Here is a 26,747-nt window from a genome sequence, read left to right as displayed (position 1 = left end):
CCAGGATATCTTAAAGGAGTGATGCCTCAAAAAGGCAGCATCCATCATTAAAGACCAATTCTAAAGGTATACACTCAACAAATCAGGAAATATTTCTTACCCTCTGCCATCAGATTTCTGAATGGACATTGAACCCATGAACTTGTGGCATCCGTCAGTCTCGAGAGACCATGGAGCTGCGCCTGGAGTTTCCAGGGTGCAGGCCTGGGCAGGGTTGTATGGGAGACCGGCAGTTGCCCAAGCTGCAGGCCTTCCCCTCTCCACGCCACCAATGTCATCCAAGGGAAGGGCACTAGGACCTGTGCAGCTTGGCACGGGTGACGTCGCGGAGCAATGTGTTGTTAAGTGCCTTGCTCAAGGACACAAACACACTGCCTCAGCTGAGGCTCGAACCAGTGAGCTTCAGGTTACTAGTCTGATGCCTTGCCCACTAGGCCACGCATCAACACTACATGAACTTACTACTTTTTTTAAAAACATGAACTTACTACTTTTTTTTTGCACTATTTATTTAAGTACTTAATATATATGTATATACATACTGTAATTTGTGTTTTTCTCTTGTGTATTTCATTGAGTTGCTGCAAAGACAACAAGTTTCACAATATGTGCCAGTGATATTAAGCCTGATTCTGATTCTGAAACCAAATCAGTGAGGATTATACTGGGCAGTCTGCAAGTTTTGCCATGCTTCCAGTGCTAACATAGCATGCCCACAATTCCTTAACCCCAATCCTATGTCTTTGGAACATGGGAAAAAATTGGAGCATCTAGAGGAAACCCTAGAGAATGTACAAACTCCTTACAGACAGTGGCAGAACTGAACATATTGTAATATGCTAATGACTATGCTACCATGCTGCTGACATATCACCATGAAGAGAGGTTGTAGAGTGGAGTGGAAAGGAGGGATATTGGTGTCCTTGAGCAAGAAACACAAAAAAATTAGATAAACATGCAGCATTGTATGAAGGCAAATGGCATATTGGTATTTATTTCAAGAGGAAGATATTAGAATAGATAAGGAGATGGACAAAGTTTCTGTCCCTTTAATTAAGATATAGGCAGTCCAGAAGAGATTCACTTGGCTAAATCCTGAAATGAAGGGGTTGTCATATCTCCAATTAGACTGTATTATTAGGAGTTTACAAAGAGTGACCTTCGTTGAAATATACCAGATCCTTAGGCATCATGACAAGCAGGATGGTGAGCTGTTTCCTCCGGGGGAGAGTCTTGAAGGAGGGAATATAGTTATAAGAAAAGGGGAAGCAGTTATTTCAAACAGAGGCATTAAGGAATCTCTCACAGAGGTTGTTGAATCTCTAGAATTCTCTAGCCTAGAGGCAAGATCATTAATGGTATTTACAGGAGAGGTAAATGCACTTTGAAACTGGCACAGGCGCCTGGGACAGATTAGCCATGATCATTTAAATAGAGCAAGCTTAGGGGGTTGAGTGGTTCCTGATCCTATTTCCTCATCTGTTCTTGTGTGAGACAGAACTTAACTAACCTCTTGCATGGCAAATTGAGTACAGCTGCAAAACGGGCTGCCTTGGCAGTTACGGTGAACGAAGGGGAGGAGAGTATTAAATACCCATGAGGTGGTCTGATTCTGATCAGAGATCACAGCCAGCAGCTCAGAACTGATTCACACAAAAGAACCACAGGGAGAGAAGCACCTCTGATTCATTTTCCATTATGCTGGCCATTGAAAACTCTGGCTGATACAATGTAGAAGACCCACTGTGACCTGTTAACTGCCAGTTCTCATTCCTTCGCAGTGTGATCCTGGGGTTCAACGTTCAAATAAAATTTATTATCAAAGTACATATATGTCACTATGTACAACTTAAGAGAATCATTTTCTTGCAGCCATACTCAATATATCCATAAGAATCAATGAAAGACTGAACCAATATGGTGTTTCTTTGAATGAACAACAAAGATCATAAATTGCCCCAAAAATCTGCAAATTCTGTCAACAGTGGGGGAAAACGTGAGGTCTGCTTAAAGTGACATTGTTAGTTAAGTGGCTAACATCGGCTGCATTAGGGTGAAGATCACACAGAAATGTCCATGTCAGTGTTCTGATGCATAAGATTTCAACCAGTCGTGTGACTCTCTTACCTCTGAAGCAGGTACTTTTACATGCAGCTTGCTTGCAAATAAAGTCTACGAAAGCATCAGACTCTCAGGTAGCAGTATTTTAAATATTACAGTTGAAGTGAAAGTGATGTACAATTTATAGAAATCCAGTATTGTGCAGAGAAAGAGTCATGGAGCACTGCATCACAGAGACACCACCTTCGGCCTATCTAGTTATTGCGAAACTCTAGTTCTGCTTAGTCACATCGACGCATACCTGGACCATAGCTCTCCATACCCCTCCTGTCCTTGAACTTATCCAAATTTCTCTTAAAAGTTGAAATTGAACCTGCATTCACTCCTTCCTCTAGCAGCTTGAAGGTATCAGAATATGATGAATCACTGGTTTAAAACGTGGATGCACTGAAGTTCTTTTTAAAATAAGAAAACATATAAACTGCAGAAGAATATAGAACAGAAGGAAAGTATTTGGTCCACTGTGTTTGTGCAGGCTTTTTGAAAGGCCTATCTCATATGTCCCATTCTACTTTTCTTTCCTTTGCAGCTCTGGAATTCCATCTAGTTTTCAAAATTACTATTAAATCTGCTTTGTGTCCTTTAAAGCTGCCAACTGCAAATCAGTGCACCGGGTAATTTTTAAAAAGCCTCAGTTATATCAATCATATCCAGTCTTGTCCTTTGATTGATGTCGCTGTGGACTGACTGGAAATGTTCTTTTCTGTGGATGCTGCCTGGTTTGCTGAGCTCCCCCAGCATTTTGTGTGTGTTGCTTAGAAATAGTTTCCCCCATTTTTATTTACAAAGTCCTAACTATTTTGAGCATTCATATTCTAGCTGCCCTCCACTCAATCAACACTTCTCTCATCTTCACATGTAACTGATTAGTTCTATCCCTGATTATAGTTCTGGGATGTCACTGCAATCTTTTCCATATTCTTGTGGTGCCCGGAAAAAAATACTGTAGCTGATCCTGATCAGTAGTTTATAAAGTTTGTATCACCTTCATTTCTGCTTTGTCCCTTTAAGAGTAAAGTCAAGATTTTTTTTAAAAGAAACATATTTACCCCCAGCACTCCTAAAATTATACCATTTGGTTGATGCCTTCTTTTTCATACTCATCTTCCCAATAAGCATCACTTTGCATTTTCTGCATAAAATATCACAAACTATCTGTCCATATCCTTTTCTTCTGAAGACTTGGGCAACAAACAGAAAATGCTGGAGGAACTGAGCAAGTCAGGCAGCGTCTATGCAGGGAATAAACAGACATCCTGGGCTTTCAGGACCATTCTGTATTTGATCCTCTTGAAGACTTCCCTGCTTTGCTGTTATGTTTCCAATTCTGGCTCAACCTCAGTGTCCCTCATTTCTTGATTAGTGTTATTAATTTACATCAGAAAGGGCAACTGATACAGAAAGCTGATGCCTGGGTGGTGAGACCCTCTCCAGTCTGTAAAATATTCAACACTACTCTGCTTTCCATCTCTTACCCAACTCCATATCCACAACTGTAGGGTTCCCTGCAATTCCACAAGCTTCAATTTTGAAATACCAATGATAATCAATCAAGCAGAGAAGCAAAATTGCGGGCAAACACGCAGCTATCAAAAACAACACACACAAAATGCTGGAGGAACTCAGCAGGCCAGCTAGCATCTATGGGAAAAAAATGTCTCAAGAGATACAGCCTAGCTATGAGGCCCAACAAGGCTACAATGATTATCAAACACATATTTACAGTAATCATCTTTAACCAATTTTAATCTCCCTACATTCCCATTACCTCTCCCCTGATTCTATCCCTCTTAATCAAACCAGATCTGAATTAAAAATATCTTGAGAAACACAATACAGTTTAAATGAATTGAGATGTGCATACATCCTTTCTCCACAAGTGAATCCTTACAGGATTTCTATTTGCTGACATTTTGGGATTCCAGGAAGAAAATGCTGGAAAAACTCAGGAGATTTGGTAGTATATATGGAGTGAAAAACAGAGTTAATGCTTCAGGTTGAAAATCTTACATTGGAATCTCCCAGCTGAAATGTTAGCCCCCCCAATTTTATCCTAGCCTAATCACAGGACAATTTGCAATAGACAATAGACAATAGGTGCAGAAGTAGACCATTCGGCCCTTCGAGCCTGCACCGCCATTCTGAGATCATGGCTGATCATCTACTATCAATACCCGGTTCCTGCCTTGTCCCCATATCCCTTGATTCCCCTATCTATAAGATACCTATCTAGCTCCTTCTTGAAAGCAACCAGAGAATTGGCCTCCACTGCCTTCTGAGGCAGAGCATTCCAGACCCCCACAACTCTCTGGGAGAAGAAGTTTTTTCTTAACTCTGTCTTAAATGACCTACCCCTTATTCTCAAACCATACTCTCTGGTACTGGACTCTCCCAGCATCTGGAACATATTTCCTGCCTCTATCTTGTCCAATCCCTTAATAATCTTATATGTTGCAATCAGATCCCCTCTCAGTCTCCTTAATTCCAGCGTGTACAAGCCCAATCTCTCTAACCTCTCAAGACAGTCCGGACATCCCAGGAATTAACCTGGTGAATCTACGCTGCACTTCCTCTACAGCCAGGATGTCCTTCCTTAACCCTGGAGACCAAAACTGCACACAATACTCCATGTATGGTCTCACCAGGGCCCTGTACAAATGCAAAAGGATTTCCTTGCTCTTGTACTCAATTCCCTTTGTAATAAAGGCCAACATTCCATTAGCCTTCTTCACTGCCTGCTGCACTTGCTCATTCACCTTCAGTGACTGATGAACAAAGACTCCTAGATCTCTTTGTATTTCTCCCTTACCCAACTCTACACCATTCAGATAATAAACTGCCTTCCTGTTCTAACTCACAAAGTGGATAACCTCACACTTATTCACATTAAACTTCATCTGCCAAGTATCTGCCCACTCACTCAACCTATCCAAGTCGCCCTGAATTCTCCTAACATCCTCATTCAATGACCAATTAACCTATCAAGTGGTAGATCTTGGACTGTGGGAGGAAATCAGAGTGCCTGGAGGAACCCCACTTGGAGAATGTAGAAGCAACACACACAAAATGCTGGAAGAACTTAGCAAGCCAGGTAGCATCTATGGAAAAGAGTACGGTTGATGTTTCAGGCTGAGACCCTTCATCAGGACTGGAGGAAAAAAAGATGAGGAGTTAGAGTAAGAAGGTGGGGGAGGGAGGGAGGGGAGGAAGAAATATAAGGTGATACATGAAACCCGGAGGGGTGAAGTAAAGAGCTGGGAAATTGATGAAAGAGATAAAGGGCTGGAGAAGGGGTATCTGACAGGACAGGACAGGACAGGACAGAAGGCCATGGAAGAAAGAAAACAGGGAGGAGCACCAGAGGGAGGTGATGGGCCAGCAAGGAGATGAGGTGAGAGAGAGAAATGGGCATGGTGAAGAAGGGTGCATTATCAGAAGTTGGAGAAATCTATGGGTCAGCTGGTAAAACCTTGTGCTAACCACTATGCTACCCTGCCACCTCATGTTGTTACATATACAAAGATAGAGTGAAAAGCTTGCCTTGCTACTGTTTTGCTCGCATCAAATCATTACAAGGTGCATTGCCGGGAAAGAATTACAATGCAGAAGGAAGTGTAAAAGCTCCTGAAATAGTGCAGTGCAAGTAAACAGTCTGCAATTCATAAGGAGGTAGACTGTGTGGCCTTGAGTCCATCTCATAGTACAAGTGGTCTATTTAAGTATCTGACATGTGGGATAGAAGCTGCCCTTGAGCCTGGTGATACGGTAGTGCTTTCAGGCTTTTGTATCTTCAGCTCGATGGGAGGGGGAGAAGAGAGAGTGTCCGGGGTGGGTGGGATCTTTGATTATGCTGCTTTTATGTAAGGTTTCCGTCAACTGCCATCTTTTAATTTGTTCGTCCTGAACATTGTTTCGTTAATGTTTTAATTGGTTTCCGCTTGTGGTGGTCGGAGACTCCTGAATGTTCGAAAAGGCGCATTTCTGCTGCTGAGAGTCCGCCTTTCTCCATCAAAATCTTCCCCAACTCCATCCAGAGGGTCCACGTTGCGCGGCGTGAGGCTGAGGGAGAGCTGAAAGCAGAGGGTATCTCATCCCCCTCGCACTGACAGGTCAGATGACAATTATTGATGCAAACAAACGCAAGCAGATGCCGCCTTTGCTGCGGGCGGCCGGGATCATGCTCCGGCCGGGCCGTGAGGAGACATCTAGGAAACAGCGTCCCACAGTGTTGTCCCGGCCAGTAACCAGGTAAACCGGCCCACGCCGTCCCGGTCCAGATCTTGTTCTTTCGAAGCAAACTGCACATAACCGTGGATTAATCTGGTTTTAAACCTGGTGTATTCTAGAGGGTGAGGGGGAGGGGAAGGGATCTTACACGGCGCACTGCAGACATTATTCGGTGTAATCTCATCCTTTGGAGTAAACGCGGGTGGATGCGAACGGACGCGAATTCACTATTAAATGTATTGATTTATTGGCAAGTTTTTAAGATTAGTCCGTTTTGTTTAAAAGTAGAAGATAAAATTGAGTATCTGGCATTATTTTTTACATTTTGGGGGGAGGAGAGGGGTAGATCTCTGTCACAATGGAGGGCATTTGATTTACTGGAACATTTCGTTTGAATGCCGACGTTTCATTGACTTTGAATTTTTAATACAAAATCACATTTGGCTGTAAATTCTCTTACAGAGTGTGTCCAGAGGCAGCGCAATTCTTGATATGATAAAACATGTCCCTCCAACAAACACTTGGAGAGATCTGCATGTAAATACTAAATTTGGATTTGGATGTGGGGGGTTTGAATTCAGATTCTGGTCCAAATCCTTTATCGTGGATCAGTTTAACCCCCGAAATGCTGGACCGTCCAGGCCACCAGGGTTTTCACCTCATTGAAATGCATTCCAGGAATAACATTGCCCTCCGTCCTGTGCTGAAGCACCTTTGGAAGTGTTGTTGATTCAATGTTTGCGTCTACTCAATAGTAGAGTTGGGAATGTAGACACGACAGTAACATCTCTTCAGGAATCAGCTGATACTTTGACTTCATTCCATATGAATTTGGAAGGATGGAGGATGAGAGGTGACTTGATAGAGGTTTGCAAGAGGATAAATGGCATTGATCCAAAGGATAGCCAGAGACTACCCCCCCTCCCAGCCCTGGGGGAGAAATGGCTAATACAACAGGGGAAAATTTAAAGGTGATTGCATGAAAGTATATGGGGATGTCAGAGGTCTGTTCCTTACACAGAGTGGTGAGTGCATGGAACGCCCTACCAGGGGTTGGCAGACAAGGCAGATACATTATGGGCATTTAAGAAACTCATAGATAGCTACATGGATGATAGAAAAATGGAGGGCTATGAAAGAGAGAAGGGTTAGATTGATCTCAGAGGTTAAAAAATCGGCACAACATTGTGGGCTGAAGGGCCAGTACTGTGCTGTAGTGTTCCAGGTTCTATGCTTTATAACTGTCAGCTCGGCAATATTTTAGAAGTTCCCTTGCAGTCTATTGGGCTTTCCAGGTTAATTGTAAACTTGCAACACCAAAGATTGCAGATGCTTGAAACTGGAGGAACAATCTGCTGGAGGAACTAAGCATCTGTGGGAGAAATGGAATTGCCCTGATACAGGGTTTCAACTCAAAATGTCAGCATTTCCTTTCCTCCTGTCCTCCCACAGATGCTGCTCGACCTGCTGATTTAGGCCATTCAGCCCATCGAGTCTGCACTGCCATTCAATCATGGCTGATAGAATTTCCTTCCTAACCCCACTTTCTTGCCTTCTCCCTACAATATTTGACACCCTGATTAATCAATAACCCATCAACCTCCACTTTAAATATAGCCAATATTTTGGCCTGCACAGCTGTCTGTGACAATGAATTCCATAGATTCTGGCTAAAGGAATTCCTCCTCAATTCTAAAGGGATGTCCTTGTATTCTGAGGCTGTGCCTCCAGTCTTAAACTTTCTTACTACTGGAAACATCCTCTTCACATCCACTCTATCTAGGCCTTTCTATAATTGATAGGCTTCAATGAGATCCACCTCTCCCACTCCTCATTCTTCTAAACTCTAGTGAGGAGGCCAAGGAACATCGAACACTCCTCATATGTGAATCCTTTAATACTCTTTATCATCCTCGTGATCCTCTCCAATATCAGCACATGGTTCAATGTAAGAAATTGTTGTTCCCAGCCCCACTGACCCCGCAGGAAGTACAGATGCATGCAAGCATACAGTACACATATAGAGCTCCTTCGCATCAATGTGACTGTCAGCAGAATGACATTGTGTTCCACATGTACTAACCTGACCACAGTTGCTGCACAAAGATAGCAGCCCCTAACCTCACTCCCATATGCTACCTGCTCTGTGAACACACTGTAAAAAGTTGTCATTTAAAAAATTTCAGCTGATGGGGATGATGTGAGTGGAATGGACGATGACTGCAAAAAATGGGCACAAGTTTTATGGAACTACCTTAAATTGGACCAACCTCTTGTGAAGGTAAGAGAGCTTTGCTGATGATGGGCAAGAGAAGTGTGTAGAGATCACTTTATGGATTAAATGTTTAATACTGGTTCACCACTGGTTCCACCCTATATCACAGCTGTCCTCTTGGGCACTTCACTGCCCTCACCATGTTACCTGACTAAGTCCTCCAATCTTCTTTGTGCCATGGACCCCTACAATTAACCAAGAGGTCCATGGATTCCAGGTTGGGAACCTCCACTCTAACCTGTCCATCAGAAAGTTTATCCCCTTCCACCTCCTTGGCAATAATCAACTCTGACCCTGCCTTAGATATTCTTCATTTGAGATGCAAAAGTTTATTATATTGTAGTAAATAAACTTTTTATTGACATGAGTTGGAGTACAGCAAAGAGATAAGAGAATTTGGTGGCAGGGCGCTGTAATAAGGGTAATGACACAATTGTAAAGGGGGACTTCCATATGCAAGAGGATTGGGAAAATCAGGTTGGTGTCGGATTGTAAGAAAAGGAATTTGTTGAATGCCGACAAGATGGCTTTTTAGAGCTTGTGCTTGAGCCTACTCGGGGAAAGGCTAAGGTAGATTGGGTGTTGAGTAATAACCCAGATCTTATTAGGGAGCTTAATATAAAGAAACCCTTGGAAGGCAGTGGTCATAATATGATTGAATTTATACTGCAATTTGAGAGGGAGAAGCATAACTCAAATGTATCTGCATTACAATGGAATAAAGGGAATTACAGAGGCATGAGAGAGGAGCTTGCCCAGGTAGATTGGAGGAGGATACTAGTGGGGATGACAGCAGAGCAGAGATGGCTGAAGATTCTAAGAATAGCTCAAAAAGCACAGGTTAGATAGGTCCCACAGAGGAAGTTCTCAAATGGCAGGTGTAGACAACCATGGCTGACAAAGGAAGTTAAGAACTGCATAAAAGCCAAGGAAAGGGCATACAAGGTAGCAAAAGTGAGTGGGAAGTTGGATCAAGCGACACACACAAAATGCTGGTGGAACGCAGCAGGCCAGGCAGCATCTATAGGAAGAAGCACACTCGGTGTTTCAGGCCGAGACCCTTGGTCAGGACTAACTGAAAGGAAAGATAGTAAGAGATTTGTAAGTAGGAGGGGAGGAGAAAATCCGAAATGATAGAAGCCAGGAGGGGGTGGGGTGAAGCTGAGAGCTGGAAAGGTAATTGGCAAAAATCCTCCTCTACTGTCAAGAAGAAGCCACACTCAGGTTGGTGGAACAACACCTTATATTCCGTCTGGGTAGCCTCCAACCTGATGGCATGAGTATTGATTTCTCTAACTTCCATTAATGCTGCTCCTCCCCTTCTTACCCCATCCCTGATTTATTTATTCCCCCCACTTTTTGCCTCTCTCTCTCTGCCCATCACTCTTTGCCTGTTCTCCTTCTCCCTCTGGTGCTCCCCTCCCCCTTTCTTTCTCCCTAGGCCTTCTGTCCCATGATCCTTTCCCTTCTCCAGCTCTGTATCCCTTTTGCCAATCACCTTTCCAGCTCTTGGCTTCACCCCACCCCCTCCGGTCTTCTATCATTTTCACATTTCCCCCTCCCCCTGTAGGATAGAGGAATGGCTGACAGGCAGGAGGAAGCGAATGGGAATAAAAGAGGCCTTTTTTGGTTGGCTGCCAGTGACTAGTGGTGTTCGTCAAGAGTCAGTTTTGAAACCTCTACTTCCGCATTGTTTGTCGGTGATTTAGATAATGGAATTGATGGCTTTGTGGCAAAGTTTGTGGATTTTACGAAAACAGATGGAGGACTAGGTCGTGCTGAGGAAGCAATGCAATTTCAGCAGGACTTAGACAAATTGGAAGAATAGGCCAAATAGTGCCAGATGGAATAGTCTTGGGAAATGTATGATGATGCACTTTGGTTAAAGGAAAAATAGTGTGGATTATTATCGAAATGGGGAGAAGGTTCTAACATCAGAGGTACAGAGAGACTTGTGAGTCGTCATGTAAGATTCCCAGAAGGTTTATTTACAGGTTGAAATTGTGGTAAAGAAGAGAAATGCAATGTTGACATTTATTTCAAGGGAAACAGAATATAAAAGCAAGGAGATAGTCATCCCTCTAGGTCACTGCACAGGTTGATAGGGTAGTTAAGAAGGCCTATGGGATGCTAAGCTTCATTAACAGGGGGATTGAGTTCAAGAGTAGAGAGGTCATGTTGCAACTCTACAAATCTCTGGTGAGACCGTACTTAAAGTATTGTGTTCAATTCTGGTCACCTCATTATAGGAAGGATGTGGAAGCTATGGAGAGGGTGCAGAGGAGATTTACCAGGATGTTGCCTGGTTTGGAGAACAAGTCATATGAAGCAAGGTTAGCAGAGCTGGGACTTTTCTCTTTGGAGTGTAGAAGAATGAGAGGGGACTTGATAGAGGTCTACAAGATTATAAGAGGCATAGATAGGGTGGATAGTCAGTACCTGTTTCCCAGGGCACCAATACCAAACACCAGAGGGCATATCTACAAAATTAAGGGAGGGAAGTTTAGGGGAGACATCAGGGGTAAGTTTTTTACACAGAGGGTTGTGAGTGCCTGGAATGACTTGCCAGGGATGGTGGTGGAGGCTAAAATATTAGGGGTATTTAAGAGCCTTAAATAATGCTATAATAGTTCTATAATGCTTAGCCTTTATAAGACACTAGTCAGGTCCCACTTGGAGTATTGTCAACAGTTTTGGGCTCCATATCTCAAAAAGGATGTATTGTCATTGGAGAGAGTCCAGAGGAGGTTCTAGAGGATGATTCCAGGAATGAAGGGTTTAACATATGAGGAGCGTTTGGCAGGTTTGGGCCTGTACTCACTGGAAGTTAGAAGAATGCAGGGGGATCTAAATGAAACCTCCCAAATTTTGAAAGGACTAGATAGGGTGGATATGGAGAGGATGTTTCCTATGGTGAGGGTATCCAGAACTAGAGGGGACAGTATCAAAATTGAGGGGCGACCCTTTAGAACAGAGTCAAGTGGGGGAAGGTCAGGGAGAGGTTTCAAGGCTGAGGCTGGTAAGGGATAGTTGGAACCTGATGAAGTCAGCAGGATTGGCAGATGGAAACAGGTGGGAGAGGAATAGTAAAGGTGAACGAAGGCTGAAGAAATCTGAGTGGATGGTTTGTGGTAATGGGCAGATGGAACTTGGTGGGGAAGGGAAATAAGCCTAGAAATGGGAGGGGGAGGCAGGTGGAGGGATGTGGAAGATGAACAAAAGGAGAGAGACCCTGAGTGGGCAAAGGAGGCGTGAGTTACCTGAAATTGGGAAGTTCAGTGTTTATACCGTTGGGCCGTAACTATACAAGCAGAGTTTGAGATTCTTTACGTTTGGCCTCACAATGGTAGTAGGAAGTCCAAGGACAGACTGGTCAATATGGATACAGGAAGAGGAGTTAAAATGACACACAACAGAAGCTCAAGGTGGCTGTGGCAGACAGCGTGCAGGAGTTCTCCAAAACAGATTCTTGGTCTATGCTCATTTGGTTTTGTTTTGCATTATCACATTGCAGATTCACCAGTAAATGATATGTAGTTTCCTGAAATTAACTTGTAGTATAATGCATGAAAAATAATTACTTTAAATGCCAAATTATCCCCATTTTTATGGTGTGACTCCCCTCCCCATTATCTGTGGAGGTGCCATGTTGAATGTCCATATGGTGTTCTGGTAGAGTGAACTACTCTCCATGTTGTCAACATCTTTGGACAGAGTTCACAACAGAAGCAAAGAGACAGCTTATTGATCCAAATCAAACACTAATACTGCTGACACTGGAAATCTGCAATAAAATCAGAAAGTGCTGGAAAAAAACTCACCAGATCAGGCGGAGTCTGAGATGTGGAAATAGTTAACGTTCCAGGTTGAAGTCTAATTGTTTCTTTTTCTATGGATGCTGCCTACTCTTGGTGTTTCTAGCATTATTTTTATTTTAAGACTATTAGGCTATTCAGCCCACCAAGTCTGCTCCACTCTTCCATCATGGCTGATTTATTATCCCTCTCAACCAATCTTTGATGCCCTGACTGATCAACCTCCGATTTAAATATACCCAATGATTTGGCCTCCACAGCCATCTGTGACAACAAATTCCACAGATTCACCACCCTCTGACTAAAGAAATCCCTCCTCATCTCTGTACTAAAGGGACATCCTTCTATTCTGAGGCTGTGCCCCCTGGTCCTGGATTTCCCCCACTATAGGAAACATCCTCTCTACAGCCACTCTATCTAGGCCAGGGGTTCCCAACTTGGGATCCATGGAGCCTTGCTTAATGGTAGGGGTTTGTGGCATTAAAGAGATTGGGAGCCCCCAATCTAGGCCTTTAAGTATTTGATAAGTTTCAATGAGATTTCCCCCTCCCCCCTTCGTTCTTCTAAATAAACTAAGATGAATGAGAAAAGACTTTGGAATTGCAAGTAAGTCTTCTCTCATTCATCTTAGCTCATTGATGTATGTTGCTGTTCTGTCCATAACCTTCACAGCAAAGAAAGTGGTGGAAGGGAGCACTGCAACATCTTAAAGGAAACAGGAAAACAATGCAACATAGGAGACTGATACAGCAAGCCAGCCGAGAAATGTAATCGTTTGATAAAGTGAAATTTTCAGCCCTGATTCATGCAGTTTAATTCTTGTTCATTTCTTTGCACCCTAATGTGTTTTCTTGCTAAAGATTGACACTCTGTGATGTTAACCATTTACAATTGATGTGGAGCACGGCTACTGATAAATGCAAGCCAGCTGTCTGAAGGTCTTTGTTTTTCCAGAGTGATGTAATTATAGGTTTGGGCTGCCACGATATTCGCGTGGCTGAAAGAGCAGCAAAACTTTATCTGCAAGATTGGGCTCCACTGATACTATTCACAGGTTATCTGGGAAACCATACAGTAGGTAAGAAGTGATATTACTAATTTATATTCCAACTAAATAGTATTTATGTTGCATAACAGAATGATGGTTTTTTTCTAATGTTTCTGTGATTTTTGGCTGTGGTTCAAAATGTGATATTGCAGGCTCCCCTTGGAAATGCTGCAATAATCCTTCGTCATCCGTGGAACCCCACATCCAATAACCCACAGGAACTCTAACTCGAGAGGTCGATTCAGGAGATAGCTACCCGCTATATTATCACGATGGAGGCACACCAGTGTGCAGAGAACGGAGTGATATGGACTGTCTAGGCAGAAGGGACTAGCTTAGTTCGAATCTTCGTTGTTAGTTTGATTAGTTCAGGGCAATTTGTGGGCTGAAGAGCCTGTTCCGGTGTGGTATTGTTCTGCGCTATTTAGGGGCTTGCAATAAGTTTGGCCTTTCTTGGCAAGGCACCTTGCTCGATATTGTTATGTGTGCTGAACAAGCCAGATGGAAGTGGGGTCCAGAGCTGCCCCCCTACCCCCCGGGGAACTATGCTGCTACTGAGAGAGAGAGATGAAGAACAGAGGGAGAGGCATCTGCAACAGATAAGAGAGAGAGAGAGACAGATGATTTATGTATTATGGCTTCTTCGCTGATTGTTTATCTTTTGCTGCAAGGACACTTCCTTGCTCGTTAACATTCTTGCTGAGACAACATGGAGTGGCCGAGTTGATGGATGGCTGATACCCCGTCAGTGGGGATAAAAGACGAGTCTGGGGAGACACCCTCAGACACACCAGTGGACACTGAAAGAGTGTTGTGCACCCACAGGAAGGTGGGGGCCTGGAGGATCGGTTCAGGAGAATCGGTCCGGAGCACGGTGGATGCAGACAGACCGGTGGGGACTTGTGTGTGGGTCCGCCCTTGCCTGAGTGACAAGTCCATCATTGAAGAACGGTCTAGCCTGTTACGGAAGGTTCATAATCGGTGACCCCAATGGTACAACGGAACAAGAAGACGACGGAAGCTTTGCCTACTGCAGCTGCTCATCCCTTGCTCTCTCTCTCCAACATTGCAACACAACTACAACTACCTCATCACGAACTGAAATGAACTCTATATTCTCTTATGACAATGCATTTACCCCTAGACTTTGATAGAGCTTGGTTTTGAATCTTATTCCTACACTTCTGTATTTATCATTGCTAACCTGTTTTATATGTATACTGGCATTGTTGATACTGTATTGCTTAGTTTACTAATAAACACCTTTAGTTACAGTACCACCAGACTCCAACATCTCAGTCCATTTCTGCTGGTCTGTTAACCCAGTTACGGGGTACATAACAATATGGATGAGCTGGGGCGAAGGGCCTGTTTCTGTACTGTATAACATTATGAATTTAAATATTATGACATCCAAAGCGCCGAAAAACAAAGAAAATGAAGTTTCACTTAGTTATCTTGCTGTGTTGTGGGATTTATGGGCTTAATCATGCTGAGATGTCCAGTGTTTCAGTCAGCAGATCAATGCATTCAAGATTTCCATACATCCAGCATCTGCTGTCTCCTGAATCTGTATTAATGTTTAAATTTATTTTAATATTTTGATTGTTTAAATTATTTAGGTTTCTAAGTTTCTAAATGTATCTGAACATCAGAGATGCAGTATTTAATAGCAGAAATATCTGTTTGTTTTCAACTGAAGAAAAAGTTTCACGTTAAAATCTAGCAATGTTTTCTCTTGAAAAGTTTATAGATGACCTTGCATAACAAATTGCAAGAATAAATTTTTACTCTGAAATCAATACTCCTTGAAGCTTTGCAGCAACCGCTGTGTCAGAGAACCCTGGGCAACTCTGAGTCAGACTAACAAAATCGATGAGAATTTCACAAGCATTTCTTATTTAATCATTTTCTTCATTTAGCCCTGTGGGATAATTTTGGAGATTTGTCAATGTGATAATCGATTAATGTTATCAATTGCAATATTTAAAATTAATAACTGCCAAAATACCACAGTTAATGAGGGGTTTTATTTCAATTAACACTTAATGTTTAGTTTCCTGTAGAGCACCTGCTAATTATGTAGGTGTCAAGTTTTGATTACATTCTCACCTCTGATTCAGAGGGAGTGGGTTGAAACATCACTCTTGACATTTAAGAAATAGTTAAGCTGGCATTTTATGCTGTTCTTGGGGAAGGTACCATCATTAAAATGAAAATAAAAATAGATGTGCTATATACCAGCTTGTGTGGAGATAAAATAGATCATATAGCAGTGTCCCAGAGACTATTTATTCTCTGACTCTTCCAAACACAGTTGATTCACTCCTCTAAGTGGTGGACGAATTTAGCAGGTCAGGTGGTATTTATGGAGGGGAGTAAATAGTTGATGTTTCAGGCCAAATTATCAAAACATCAAAGGTTACTCTCCTCCATAGATGCTGCCTGACTTGCTGAGCTCTTCCAGTAATCTGTCCATCATCTGCAGAATCTTGTTAGTTTATGATACGCTCCCATACGTTGTTGCTGATGTACAACAACAAGGTGCACAAATTAATTGCCTCTGTTTTGCTACATTACAACTGTAACCACTTCTCAGGTATGTTTCTCTGGCTGTAAAATGCTTTAGTACATTCCAACACCCTGCCACATGCTATAGAGCATGAAGCCCGTACTTTCCAATTTTGGTGTTTTAATTGCTCCATAATAAATTCACAGTAATAAATTGACCGTTGTTAGCTATCTGTTATAAATGCTAATTATCTATAACATGCAGAATTTTATACAATATATACATTGATGTTAAGAATAAATGTTTAAATGCTTGAACAATTACAAGTGTGAGGTCTGGCAAACCTATTGACAGATTAAATTTTACTAAGTGAAAGATGCTGTTGGATCTCTGTTTAATTTCTGATCCTTGGGGTTCTTCCAAATGTCAAGAGTGACATGCAGTCTTAATTCTAAGATTTCACTTTATTTAAAGTACAAATGTACAAATACTATGCAAGCCAAATAAAGAGCCGAGAAATGATGCTAAGAAGGGATTTAACGCTAAAGAGTGTAAGACGAAGGAATTAAGAGAAAGAAAAGAATTTTGCTTCTGAAAATCTATCACTTTTATAGATAAGAAAAAGAAAATTCCTTAGATAGTGATAAGTTAGTTAATATGCTACATAATTAAAACCATTACATCATGTGAAAAGTCCTCATATTTAGCCAAAGAAAAATGAGAGGTAATAAACTGATGTACTACTTTCTGTCAGTGTGTGTGAAAATAAATGAGTTTATTAAGAAGTTCAAGTCTTATAAAAAGTACTACTAAGAAAAAGACAGTGGTTTCCAATAGTGTCATATAAATACAAATTGTTCCTGTCAATATAATTCCTTGAGCAAACACAGGAAATCTGCAGATGCTGGAAATTCAAACAACACACACAAAATGCTGGTAGAACACAGCAGGCCAGGCAGCATCTATAGGGAGAAGCACTGTTGACATTTCGGGCCGAGACCCTTTGTCAGGACCGACGAAGGGTCTCGGCCCGAAACGTCGACAGTGCTTCTCCCTATAGGTGCTGCCTAGCCTGCTGTGTTCCACCAGCATTTTGTGTGAGCTGTAATATAATTCCTTGCCTGCTACACGATGTTGTTACTTTAGGATTGAATTTCAGCAGCTGATATTATTTTACGTTAATAGTTCTGAAATTCACTTACAAAGTTTGCAACAAAAGAATACTAGAGAACTAGATCTTTCATTGAAGATTATGGTTTAAAATGAGGCTCAATTGAACTTTTTGAACTTTGAAGTTGATGCACAGTTCTGTTATCAGAACACTGTTAGACCTTGACTCTCTTCCTCATAAGGGTGATGGAAGCTAAGTCATTAAATATTTCTAAAGCGAAGGTAGAAATATCCTTGATGAGCATCGAGGGGGTGGTGGGAAGAAGGCTCCTGAGATCGGTGGGTGTATGAAGTTTAGATGACAATCAGATCAATGTCTATCATATTGATTAGCAGAGCGGGGTTGTGGGATGAGTGGCCTACGCCTGCTCCCAATATGTTCATATGCAGTTGAGAGCAGCTGATATCTGATGCAATTATGTTTTTCCTCATTGTCTAAGAACTATAAATTTCCTTCACCATCCTGACTGTTGCTGTTATAAACAGGAGTATGGCACCAGCCGGAGGCTGACATTTTTAGCGAAACCGCAGTTAAATTGGGAGTTCCCATTGACCGGATTCTACTGGAAAGGAAGGCCACCAATACAGGCGAGAATATACGATTCGCATATCAAACTCTGAAGGAAAAGGATATCCCGGGTAAATATCAGCCTGAGTTTTTATCATTCCTGGTTACTGATGACCACTTGATTGGCACATGTATCTCATGGGATTGTGGAATGCAAAGATTTGATGCTCTGCTTTTCACAACAGGGAACTGCCATCATGTAAAGGCCCAGAAAATACTGTCTTGTTATGAGGTCAAGTTCAAGTCCATATTTATTCTTATTCAACCATATGCATGTATACAGCTAAATTAAACATCGTTCCTCTGTGGCCAAGGTGCAAAACACAGTTTATATGGTCACACACAGCGAATATGGTTAAAGTACAGCTCATATAGTTAAAATAAAGCACAATAGTCACAAAATAATATCAGCACAAGTCTCTGAGTGGCGTGACCTGAAGTTATTGATGGTGCATGGGATGTTGTCCTGGAGCCATGTTTCTGTAAGAACAAGCACGCAGCTGTTCCTCATCTCATGGTGGGCCAGTTACACACAAAGGTAATCCAGTTTGTTTTCCAGGGAGCAAACAGTGGAGAGCAGGATTGATGGGAGAGCTGCCCTGCAAGGGTCAGCCTTTTAACCTGGCATGGATCCCAGCATGCTCTCTCACACCACTTGTTAGACTCTTTGCATCTCATGCTAGACTGTATTCAAAGTTGTGACTGAGTACTTCAAAATTTACCATTGCCTGTGCATCTGTGAATGGGCAGGGGCATCCAAAAGCACATAGCTTTCAACTGATGCCATGTATAAAATTCTGTCACATATACAAAGTTATTGCCATTTGCCATTGAATTAGGATGTAACTGATAGGTTTAAGCTGACTTTACTGTCTATTATAAGGTCTGTCCTAATGGGCTGCCAACGTATTTTGCCTTCTTATAGGTAGCTTCCTCTTTATATTTTATTGCTGGTAATCACTTTCACTACTTCTCCCTTTCTGCCAGCCAATGTCCTCAGTTACCTCCAGATCACCCCCCCCCCCCGCCAAACCCCTTCATTCATCTCCACTCCCTTCCCATCTTTCCAGATCTAGTCCGGCTCTCAGAACATCTCTCCACCACCCACTCTTTCCCAGTCTGTACACATATTAACTGCCCACCTCCTTTCACGTACATCCCTTATTGGTGACCGGTGAATTTCCTTGACTCCAATCTACACTCTCTATAAAGATGGGAGATAGTGAAGATCGACCGCTGAGCACTGTTGTCTGGATAAGGTCAATTCTATGTACAGATCTTCACCCAAAACTGCTGTGGGACCCTTCGGTAAACAAGTTCAACACGCCCATTTATGAGTACTAGGGTTTCTGTGCTTTGGCTCTTCTTTCTCCGGACTCTTACGGAGTTTGCTGGCTTGGTCTTTATCCAGTTCCTAAAAAAAACAAAGCATAGTTGTCCTAGATTACCACTAAATCTTCAAGGCAGGCCAATATGTAAGCTGGCGTAAGAAGTGCCCTGAATCAGAATCAGGTTTGATATCACCAGCATATATTGTGAAGTTTGTTAACTTTATGGCAGCAGTACATTGCAATACGTAATAATAGAGAGAAAAGATAGATAGATACATAGATACTTTATTCATCCCCAAGGGGAAATTCAACATTTTTCCAGTGTCCCATTTGCTACTTATTTTGCTACTTATTGTAGCAAAACTAATTACATACAGTATTTAACTCAGTATAAATATGATATGCATCTAAAATCACCCTCCCAAAAAGCATTAATAAATAGCTTTTAAAAAGTTCTTAAATAGTTTACTAAAGTGCATTGAGTGGTAACTTAAGCTCAGTCCTAACCCCGGCACTTTAACATGTCTTGCCCCGGTGGTTGAATTGTAGAGCCGAATGGCATTGGGGAGTAATGATCTCTTCATCCTGTCTGAGGAGCATTGCATTGACAGCAACCTGCCGCTGAAGCTGCTTCTCTGTCTCTGGATGGTGCTGTGCAGAGGATGTTCAGGGTTTTCCATGATTGACCGTAGCCTACTCAGCGCCCTCCTCTCTGCCACCGATGTCATACTCTCCAGTTCTGTGCCCACGACAGAGCCCGCCTTCCTTACCAGCTTATTAAGATGTGAGGCATCCCTCTTCTCAATGCTGCCTCCCCAGCACGCCACCACAAAGAAGAGGGCGCTCTCCACAACTGACCGATAGAACATCTTCAGCATCTCACTATGAACATTGAATGACACCAGCCTTCTGAGGAAGTACAGTCGACTCTGCTTTCCTGCACAGGGCAAAGACTGTGAATTGCAAGAAGTATATATATATATAATAAACAGTGCAAAAAATTAGAAATAAAAAAAATTTAGTGAGGCAGGGTTCATGGGTTCAATGTCCATTCAGAAATTAGATGGCAGAGAGGAAGAGGCTGTTCCTGAATCATTGAGTGTGTGTCTTCAGGCTCCTGCACCTCTGTCCCAATGGTAGCAATGAGAAAAGGGCATGCTGTGGGTGAGGAGTAGCCCTGTTGTAGCAGTGTTAGAAGAGAAAAGGGGAACATTGACTTGTGAACTCATTTCTTCTGAATTGTAATTCATTTTATAAGGGGTTTATGGTTTTGTTTCACTTAAGATGGAAGAAGACAGGGCTCATAGGTTTGTGGTGACGAGTTAGATTAAGAAAGACTTTGAGGAAAAGATATCTCCCTCAGGGTAGTTGCAGTCTGGAGCTCTGTTCCTGAGATGTTAATGGAAATAGCTACTTTCATTACATTTAAAAAGTATCGGGATGAGCTCTAAAATTGTCAAGGCATTGAAGGCTATGGAGCAAGTGCTGATAAGTAGAATCAGCATAGATGGGTCCTTCATGGTTGGCATGGGCCTGTTTCTGTGCTGTGTAATTCCATGGCTGTGGGACATCTTGCTCCATGTTGTGGCAGACTATATTGGGTTCATCTTTGTTGCTTTTATTAAATAAGTAAAGAATAACTCCTCCAATATTGGCATTTTTCCTCTACTCTCCTCTCTCCAGGCTCGATGCAGTCTCGGCCTGAAACATCAACACATTCCTTTTACTTCCACAGATGCTGCCTGACCCATTGAGATCTTCCACCAGTTTGTTTGTGCTCCGGATTCCAGCACCTGCTGAATCTCCTGCCTCTTTTTCTCCAGAGCAATCTCTGCTGTACCACTAAGATAGAATCATAGACATAGAAAATGGGCTATCAAATCTCGTCAGGCCCTGAATAAAATCATCCATTCAGCTCTATACCCCTCTCTTTCCCATGACCCTGCAAGATATTTATTTTTAAATGCTATCCCGCTCCCTCGAGATACTCAGATTGTTGTGTTTCCTTATAAGCAGGAGCTTGCAAGTCAATGTGCACACTTGCATTTGTGCCCATGCTCTGAATGAGATTGCCAATTCATGCTTCATTAGATTTGTTCCTTGTCCTGGGTTTTGTATCCAGGAAGTCCTGCCGAGGAACCATGAGATGTCCTCTGAAGCCCCTTGCATCTTCCTCTACTGCCTTGTGTTACATTGTACAGATTGTGTTTAGACATTGATAACATTATTCTTAGGTTGATAAGACTCCACTTGTTTTTATTGAGACTTGTTTTTTTATTCTGATTGTGCACCGTATGCTTCTACTTTATTTTAAAGTTGCCCTGAAAGGCCATTTGTCAACTTTGCTGGTGAACTGGAGACATCATGATATCATTGGTCCATCCCAAGGGTCTGTGTAGAGACCACCAACGCATGATGGTTACCACACAGATTACAAAGTATATCTGATCCTTAATTTTGCAGATAAAAGAATCAAGTTACATGAAAGCATCACTGTGTGAAAGGGTTGGATGGTCACTTACACAGGACAATGTTTCATAGCTACAGTGGGTTAATGTTTCAGAATTTCTAATAATTATTTGAAAAGATAGTTCTAATTCCTCCCATTGAATAACAATAATTTCATCCAGACTTACACTGGGAAATTAATGTTCATCTCCATGAACACGCAAGCCCTTTACATTTAATGATCACATGTTGTAACACACTTCGTGGCCACTTTATCAGGTACACCTGTGCACCTCATTAATGTAAACATTTAGTCAGCCAATCTCGTGTCAGTAACTCAATGCATAAAAGCATGCAGACATAATTGAGAGATTCAGTTGTTGTTCAGACCAGCTATCAGAATGGGGAGGAAATGTGATCTAAGTGACTTTGACTGTGGAATGATTGTTGGTGCCAGATGGGGTGATTTTAGTATCTCAGAAACTACTGACCCCCTGGGCTTTTTATGCACAACAGTCCCAGAGTTTACAGAGGATGGTGCGAAAAACAAAAAAAAAATGCCCAGTGTGTCTTGTGAGTAGATATGCCTTGTTAATGAGAGAGGTCTGAGGAGAATGGCCAGACTGCTTCAAGCTGACAGGAACATGACAGTAACTCAAATAACTACACATTACAACAGTGGTGTGCAGAAGAGCATTTCTGAATGCACAACAGGTCGAACCTTGAAGTGGATGGGCTACAGCAGCAGAAGACCATGAACATACACTCAGTGGCCACTTTATTAGGTACAGGTGGTTCCTAATAAAATGACCACTGAGTGCAAATCATCCTCCCTTCAGATATAGACTTTTACCTTTCCCCTTCTTTCTCCTCATCACACACTCTTCCCATCTCTCTTCCTCCATTCCAATCATGGTCGTAGGTTAGGGAGACATTCTGGTACCCCCATTCTGAACGGTTCTTTTCAAACCTTGTCCACAATGCCATCTTGAGTTTAATCATTTGCCTTTTGAAACAGAATCCATTCGCTCCTTTGTCTTTGTACCCATTTATGCCTCAGTAAACACACTGCTACTTTTAAAAAGGATGCAAATGCAGCTTGTTCCCAGAAACGTGTGTGGATTTTTCCATCTTTTCCCCCAGTAAAGAGAATTATCCTCGTCCAACAACCATTTATGGAACGCCGTGTCTATGCAACCTACCTTCAACAGTGGCCAGAAGACAAAGAGAATGTGCAAGCCATTGTCACATCTCCAACCATGGAACTTGATGAATACCCAAACAAGCATGTGGGTAATATGGACAACTTAATTGAGTACATGTTGGGTAAGCTGAGACAGCAAATTGACTATTCCACACCGAGACCAAGTTGAAATAACTTCTTCAAATATTAACTGTTATTATATCAATATAAGTTTTGGTTTCACAGTTCCCTTTATTACATAGATGACAGTATTGACCATCCATCAGTTGTGGGCATTGAATGATTGGGCAAGTTCTTGGCTACACTGGAAAGGCTGCAGAGGAGATTCACCAGGAATGTTTCTGGAATAGAGCATCTCAGTTACGAGGAGAGACTGGACAGGCTGGGATTATTTTCCTTGGAGCAGAGGAGATTGCTGGAGTTAATGAGGACTGGAGATAGACCAGATAGTAAGTAGCAGAGGTATTTAAAACTAGAGAGCATAGGTGTAGGATAAGGTGGAAAAGTATTAGGTAGCTTTTGGCCTTTGTAAATCAAAACATTGAGGACAGGAGTTGAGATGTTATGTTGAAGTTGTGTAGGATGTTGTTAGACCTCATTTCAAATTCTGGTTGCCTGGCTACAGGAACGATATCAATAAGATTGAAAGAGTACAGAGAAAATTTGTCAGGGTGTTGCCAGGACTACGGGACCTGAGTTATCAGGAAAAGTTGACCAGATTAAGACTTCATTCCATGGTGTGTAGGAGAATGAGGGGATATTTGATAGAGGTATACAAAATTGAGGGGTATAGATAGGCCTTTTCCTCTGAGGTTGGGTGAGACTACAACTAGAGGTTGTAGGTTAAAAGTGAAGAGTGAAATATTTAAAGGAACTTTAAGAGGAACTACTTCACTCAGAGGGTGATGCCAGTGGAAGTAATGGGTGTGGGTTTGATTTCAACATTTAAGAGAAATTTGGAAAGGAGGGGTATGGCGGACTGTGGTCCCGGTGCAGTTTGATGGGACTAGGCAGAATGAAAGTTCAGCATGGATTAGATAGGCTGAAGGGCCTGTTTCTGTGGTTTAGCACTATGACTCCATCTAAGAAAAAGTTTTCACTTAGAAGGTGTTTGGAAGCTGGAATGCTCCTCTCCCAACATTTAACTATCTAACTGAGTATTTGAATAGCCAAGCATAGCAATTAGCTTTTAGGCAAGTGTTAATTTAAAGACAGATGGAATTTGCCTTAATAAGATGCAATTATTGCAGCTGTCAGTGTGTACTAAAGCATTATTTATGTAGCATATCAATTACATTTAGAGCGTGTAAGTAAACAATAAAACTGATCTGCACACAGCAATGTTATTGTAACAGCAATTTGTTCAGCATTTGGTAATAAAAACAGAAGGTGTTGCAAATACTCAATAGGGTATCTGCATCTTCAGAGAGAGGATATTGGTAACATAGTGGTTAGCACAACGCTTTACAGTACCAGCAATCTCGGTTCAGTACCTGCCACTGCCTGTAAGGACTTTGTATGTTCTCCCCTTGACCGTTTGGGTTTTGTCCGGGTACTCCCAGTTTCCTCCCACACAGAACTTAACTAGTCATTGTAAATTGTCCCATGATGAGGGGGGATTACTGGGCAGTGCAGCTCAGAGGGTCAGAAGAGCCTATTCTGTGCTGTTCTCAATAAATATAAATAAATATTGAGAGATCATTGGATTCTGGTGAATGGCCATTGATCTGTAAAGACAATGTGTTACCTCTTTCTGCAGGTTCTGCCTGAATTTGCAGAACTTTTGTTTACTTTTCAAATTTTCAGTGTTCACTGTAATAAGCCTTTGGATTAAATTTTAATGTTAATTAAGGGAAGAATTTTGCCAAAAGCTCCTGCCCATCATCTACTCCTCCTCCTTCCCTTTCTCCCATGGTCCACTCTCCTCTCCTATCAGATTCCTCATTCTTCAGCCCTTTACCTTTTCCATCAATCACCTCTCAGCTTCTCACTTCACCCCACTCCCCTACCCTCTACCTTCCTTCTCACATCCCTTCAACTGTCACCTAGCTTGTACTTCTTGCCCCCCCATCTTATTATTTTGGCTTCTTTCCCCCTCTCTTTTCAGTCTTGATTGAGGGTCTCAGCCTGAAATGATGACTTTTTATTCATTTCCATAGATGCTGCCTGACCTGCAGAGTTTCTCCAGCATTTTGTGTGTGTTACTTTGTTTTACACTAAATCGTGTTACGGGATAATGTAATCACTAACTTATGTGTAGATTGTCATGAAATATTTGTTCAACTTTTAATTTTACTGTTTTTTACCTATCTCTCCAGCTGTTTTTGAACGCATTCGAGATTACCCAAAGCGGGGTTTTCAGGTGGAGCAGGAAATTTTTCCAGAGGTTCGTGAAGCACAGCGGAATCTCTTACAAGCTGGTTACCGACCAAAATAAAATACATCATGATGAAACATTGTATCATTTAAACTTTTAAATCAAAAGGACATTATAAACTTCCTCCAGTAGATTTTCGTTAAAATTAATTTTTTTATTGAAATCGTACTTTTCCGGACTGAGTAAAGCTCCCAGAACTATTTAACGAAATTTGTCAAGTTTTCTTTCTGAGTTTGACATCATACAAGTGGATTTGCAAAAGCTGTGTATTTAAAGAAATTGTAAATATAAAGATTGTATTTGGTGAAACTGCAGAGAGGAGTAATAACTAAAGCAATATGCTGTTAATAGTCCTGAAGAAGGGTCTCAGCTTGAAACATTGACTATTTATTCATTGTCATAGATGCTGCCTTATCTGTTGAGTTTCTCCAGCATTTTTTGTCTTGCAGAATTTATTGCGTTTACTGTAACTTATATTTTGCAAGAGCACCGCTGTCTGTAAGGAGTTTGTATGTTCTGACCGTAACTGCAAGGGGTTCCTCCCACATCCCAAAGATGTACTGGTTTGGATTAGTAGGTTAACAGGTCAGGTGGGTTGATCTGGCTGGTATGAGCTCATTGGGCTGGAAGGGTTTATCACATACTGTATCTCTAAACAAATTAAACAAAACCCAGTCGATTTAGGAAGTACAGAATACAAAGACATCCTGTTCATCTCATAACACTAAGGAATCCACTATTCACCAATACAATTGCTTGACATTTCAAACTGAAATGCTGTCCAGTTCATTTGATACCACAAGTAATAATTAAGTACTCTTTGGAGTCTTAGAAAAATACAGAAACAGGCTCTTTGGCCCATCAAGTCCATGCTGAACCATTTAAACTGCCTACTCCCATCAACCTGCACTGGGACCTTAGCCTTCCATTGCCCTATCATCCATGTACCTGTCCAAACTTTCCTTAAATGTTGAAATTGAGCTTGCGTGCACCACTTGCACTGGCAGCTTGTTCCAGTCTCAGGACCCTCTGAGTGAAGAAGTTTCCCCTCATGTTCCCCTGAAATTTTTTACCTTTCACCCTTAACCCCTGACCCCTGGTTGAAGTCCCACCTGACCTCAGTGGAAGAAGTCTGCTTGCACTTACCCTCTCTATATCCCTCATAATTTTGAATACCTCCATCAAATCCCCTCAATCTTCTACGTTCTAATGAATAAAATCCTTTGTAATACTCAAATGAACAAATCAAAGCTCACACAATTAAATAAAATTTCTATCACTAAGCATGACATGTGCTTTAATTACTTGACTTAAATAGTTAGCTTTTCTTCCTGTGTCTGTCTGGCAGCAGTCTTAAAAATTCCCTGACTAAAAATGAAATGTGGAACAAAAACAATGATTTTCTGAAACATGGTACAACTGTAAATCTTTTACTTTTTAGACGGAGATAATTCTTCTGTAAACTCTGCAAGTTAAATTCATGTTTAGAGAAAATATTATTATATTAATGATGCTACAGGTTATCTTGCTGGCCAGGTAATATTATCAGTGTTTAAGATGACTTATTGTGTGGCTGATATTATGAGAATATGATGAAAATATGACAATAGGCCCTCTGTTGATCAGGGTTGACCATGGTTTTTGGATCTAA

The 26,747-nt window shown here is 41.7% G+C and overlaps 1 protein-coding gene across 2 annotated transcripts; it reads left to right on the top strand.

Moving 5' to 3' along the window:
• The first annotated feature begins 5,962 nt into the window (after positions 1–5,962).
• Positions 5,963–26,364, top strand: LOC132399889 (uncharacterized protein SCO4629-like). Of its 2 annotated transcripts, none has more exons than XM_059980772.1 (6): positions 5,963–6,369; positions 8,535–8,629; positions 13,393–13,516; positions 17,655–17,807; positions 22,659–22,841; positions 25,038–26,364. In XM_059980772.1, the coding sequence occupies exons 2-6, from the start codon at positions 8,558–8,560 to the stop codon at positions 25,154–25,156; spliced, it is 651 nt and encodes a 216-aa protein (XP_059836755.1). In that variant the 5' UTR covers positions 5,963–6,369; positions 8,535–8,557; the 3' UTR covers positions 25,157–26,364. The 2 variants fall into 2 exon arrangements, with proteins under 2 accessions (XP_059836755.1, XP_059836754.1); XM_059980771.1 differs by having other exon boundaries at positions 7,801–8,629.
• Positions 26,365–26,747: the final 383 nt, after the last annotated feature.

This window comes from Hypanus sabinus, chromosome 9, assembly GCF_030144855.1.
Source record: "Hypanus sabinus isolate sHypSab1 chromosome 9, sHypSab1.hap1, whole genome shotgun sequence".
In the NCBI taxonomy this organism is placed as follows: Eukaryota; Metazoa; Chordata; class Chondrichthyes; order Myliobatiformes; family Dasyatidae; genus Hypanus; species Hypanus sabinus.
Note: the sequence above shows the minus strand (reverse complement) of the source record. Positions and strands in the feature narration are given on the sequence as shown.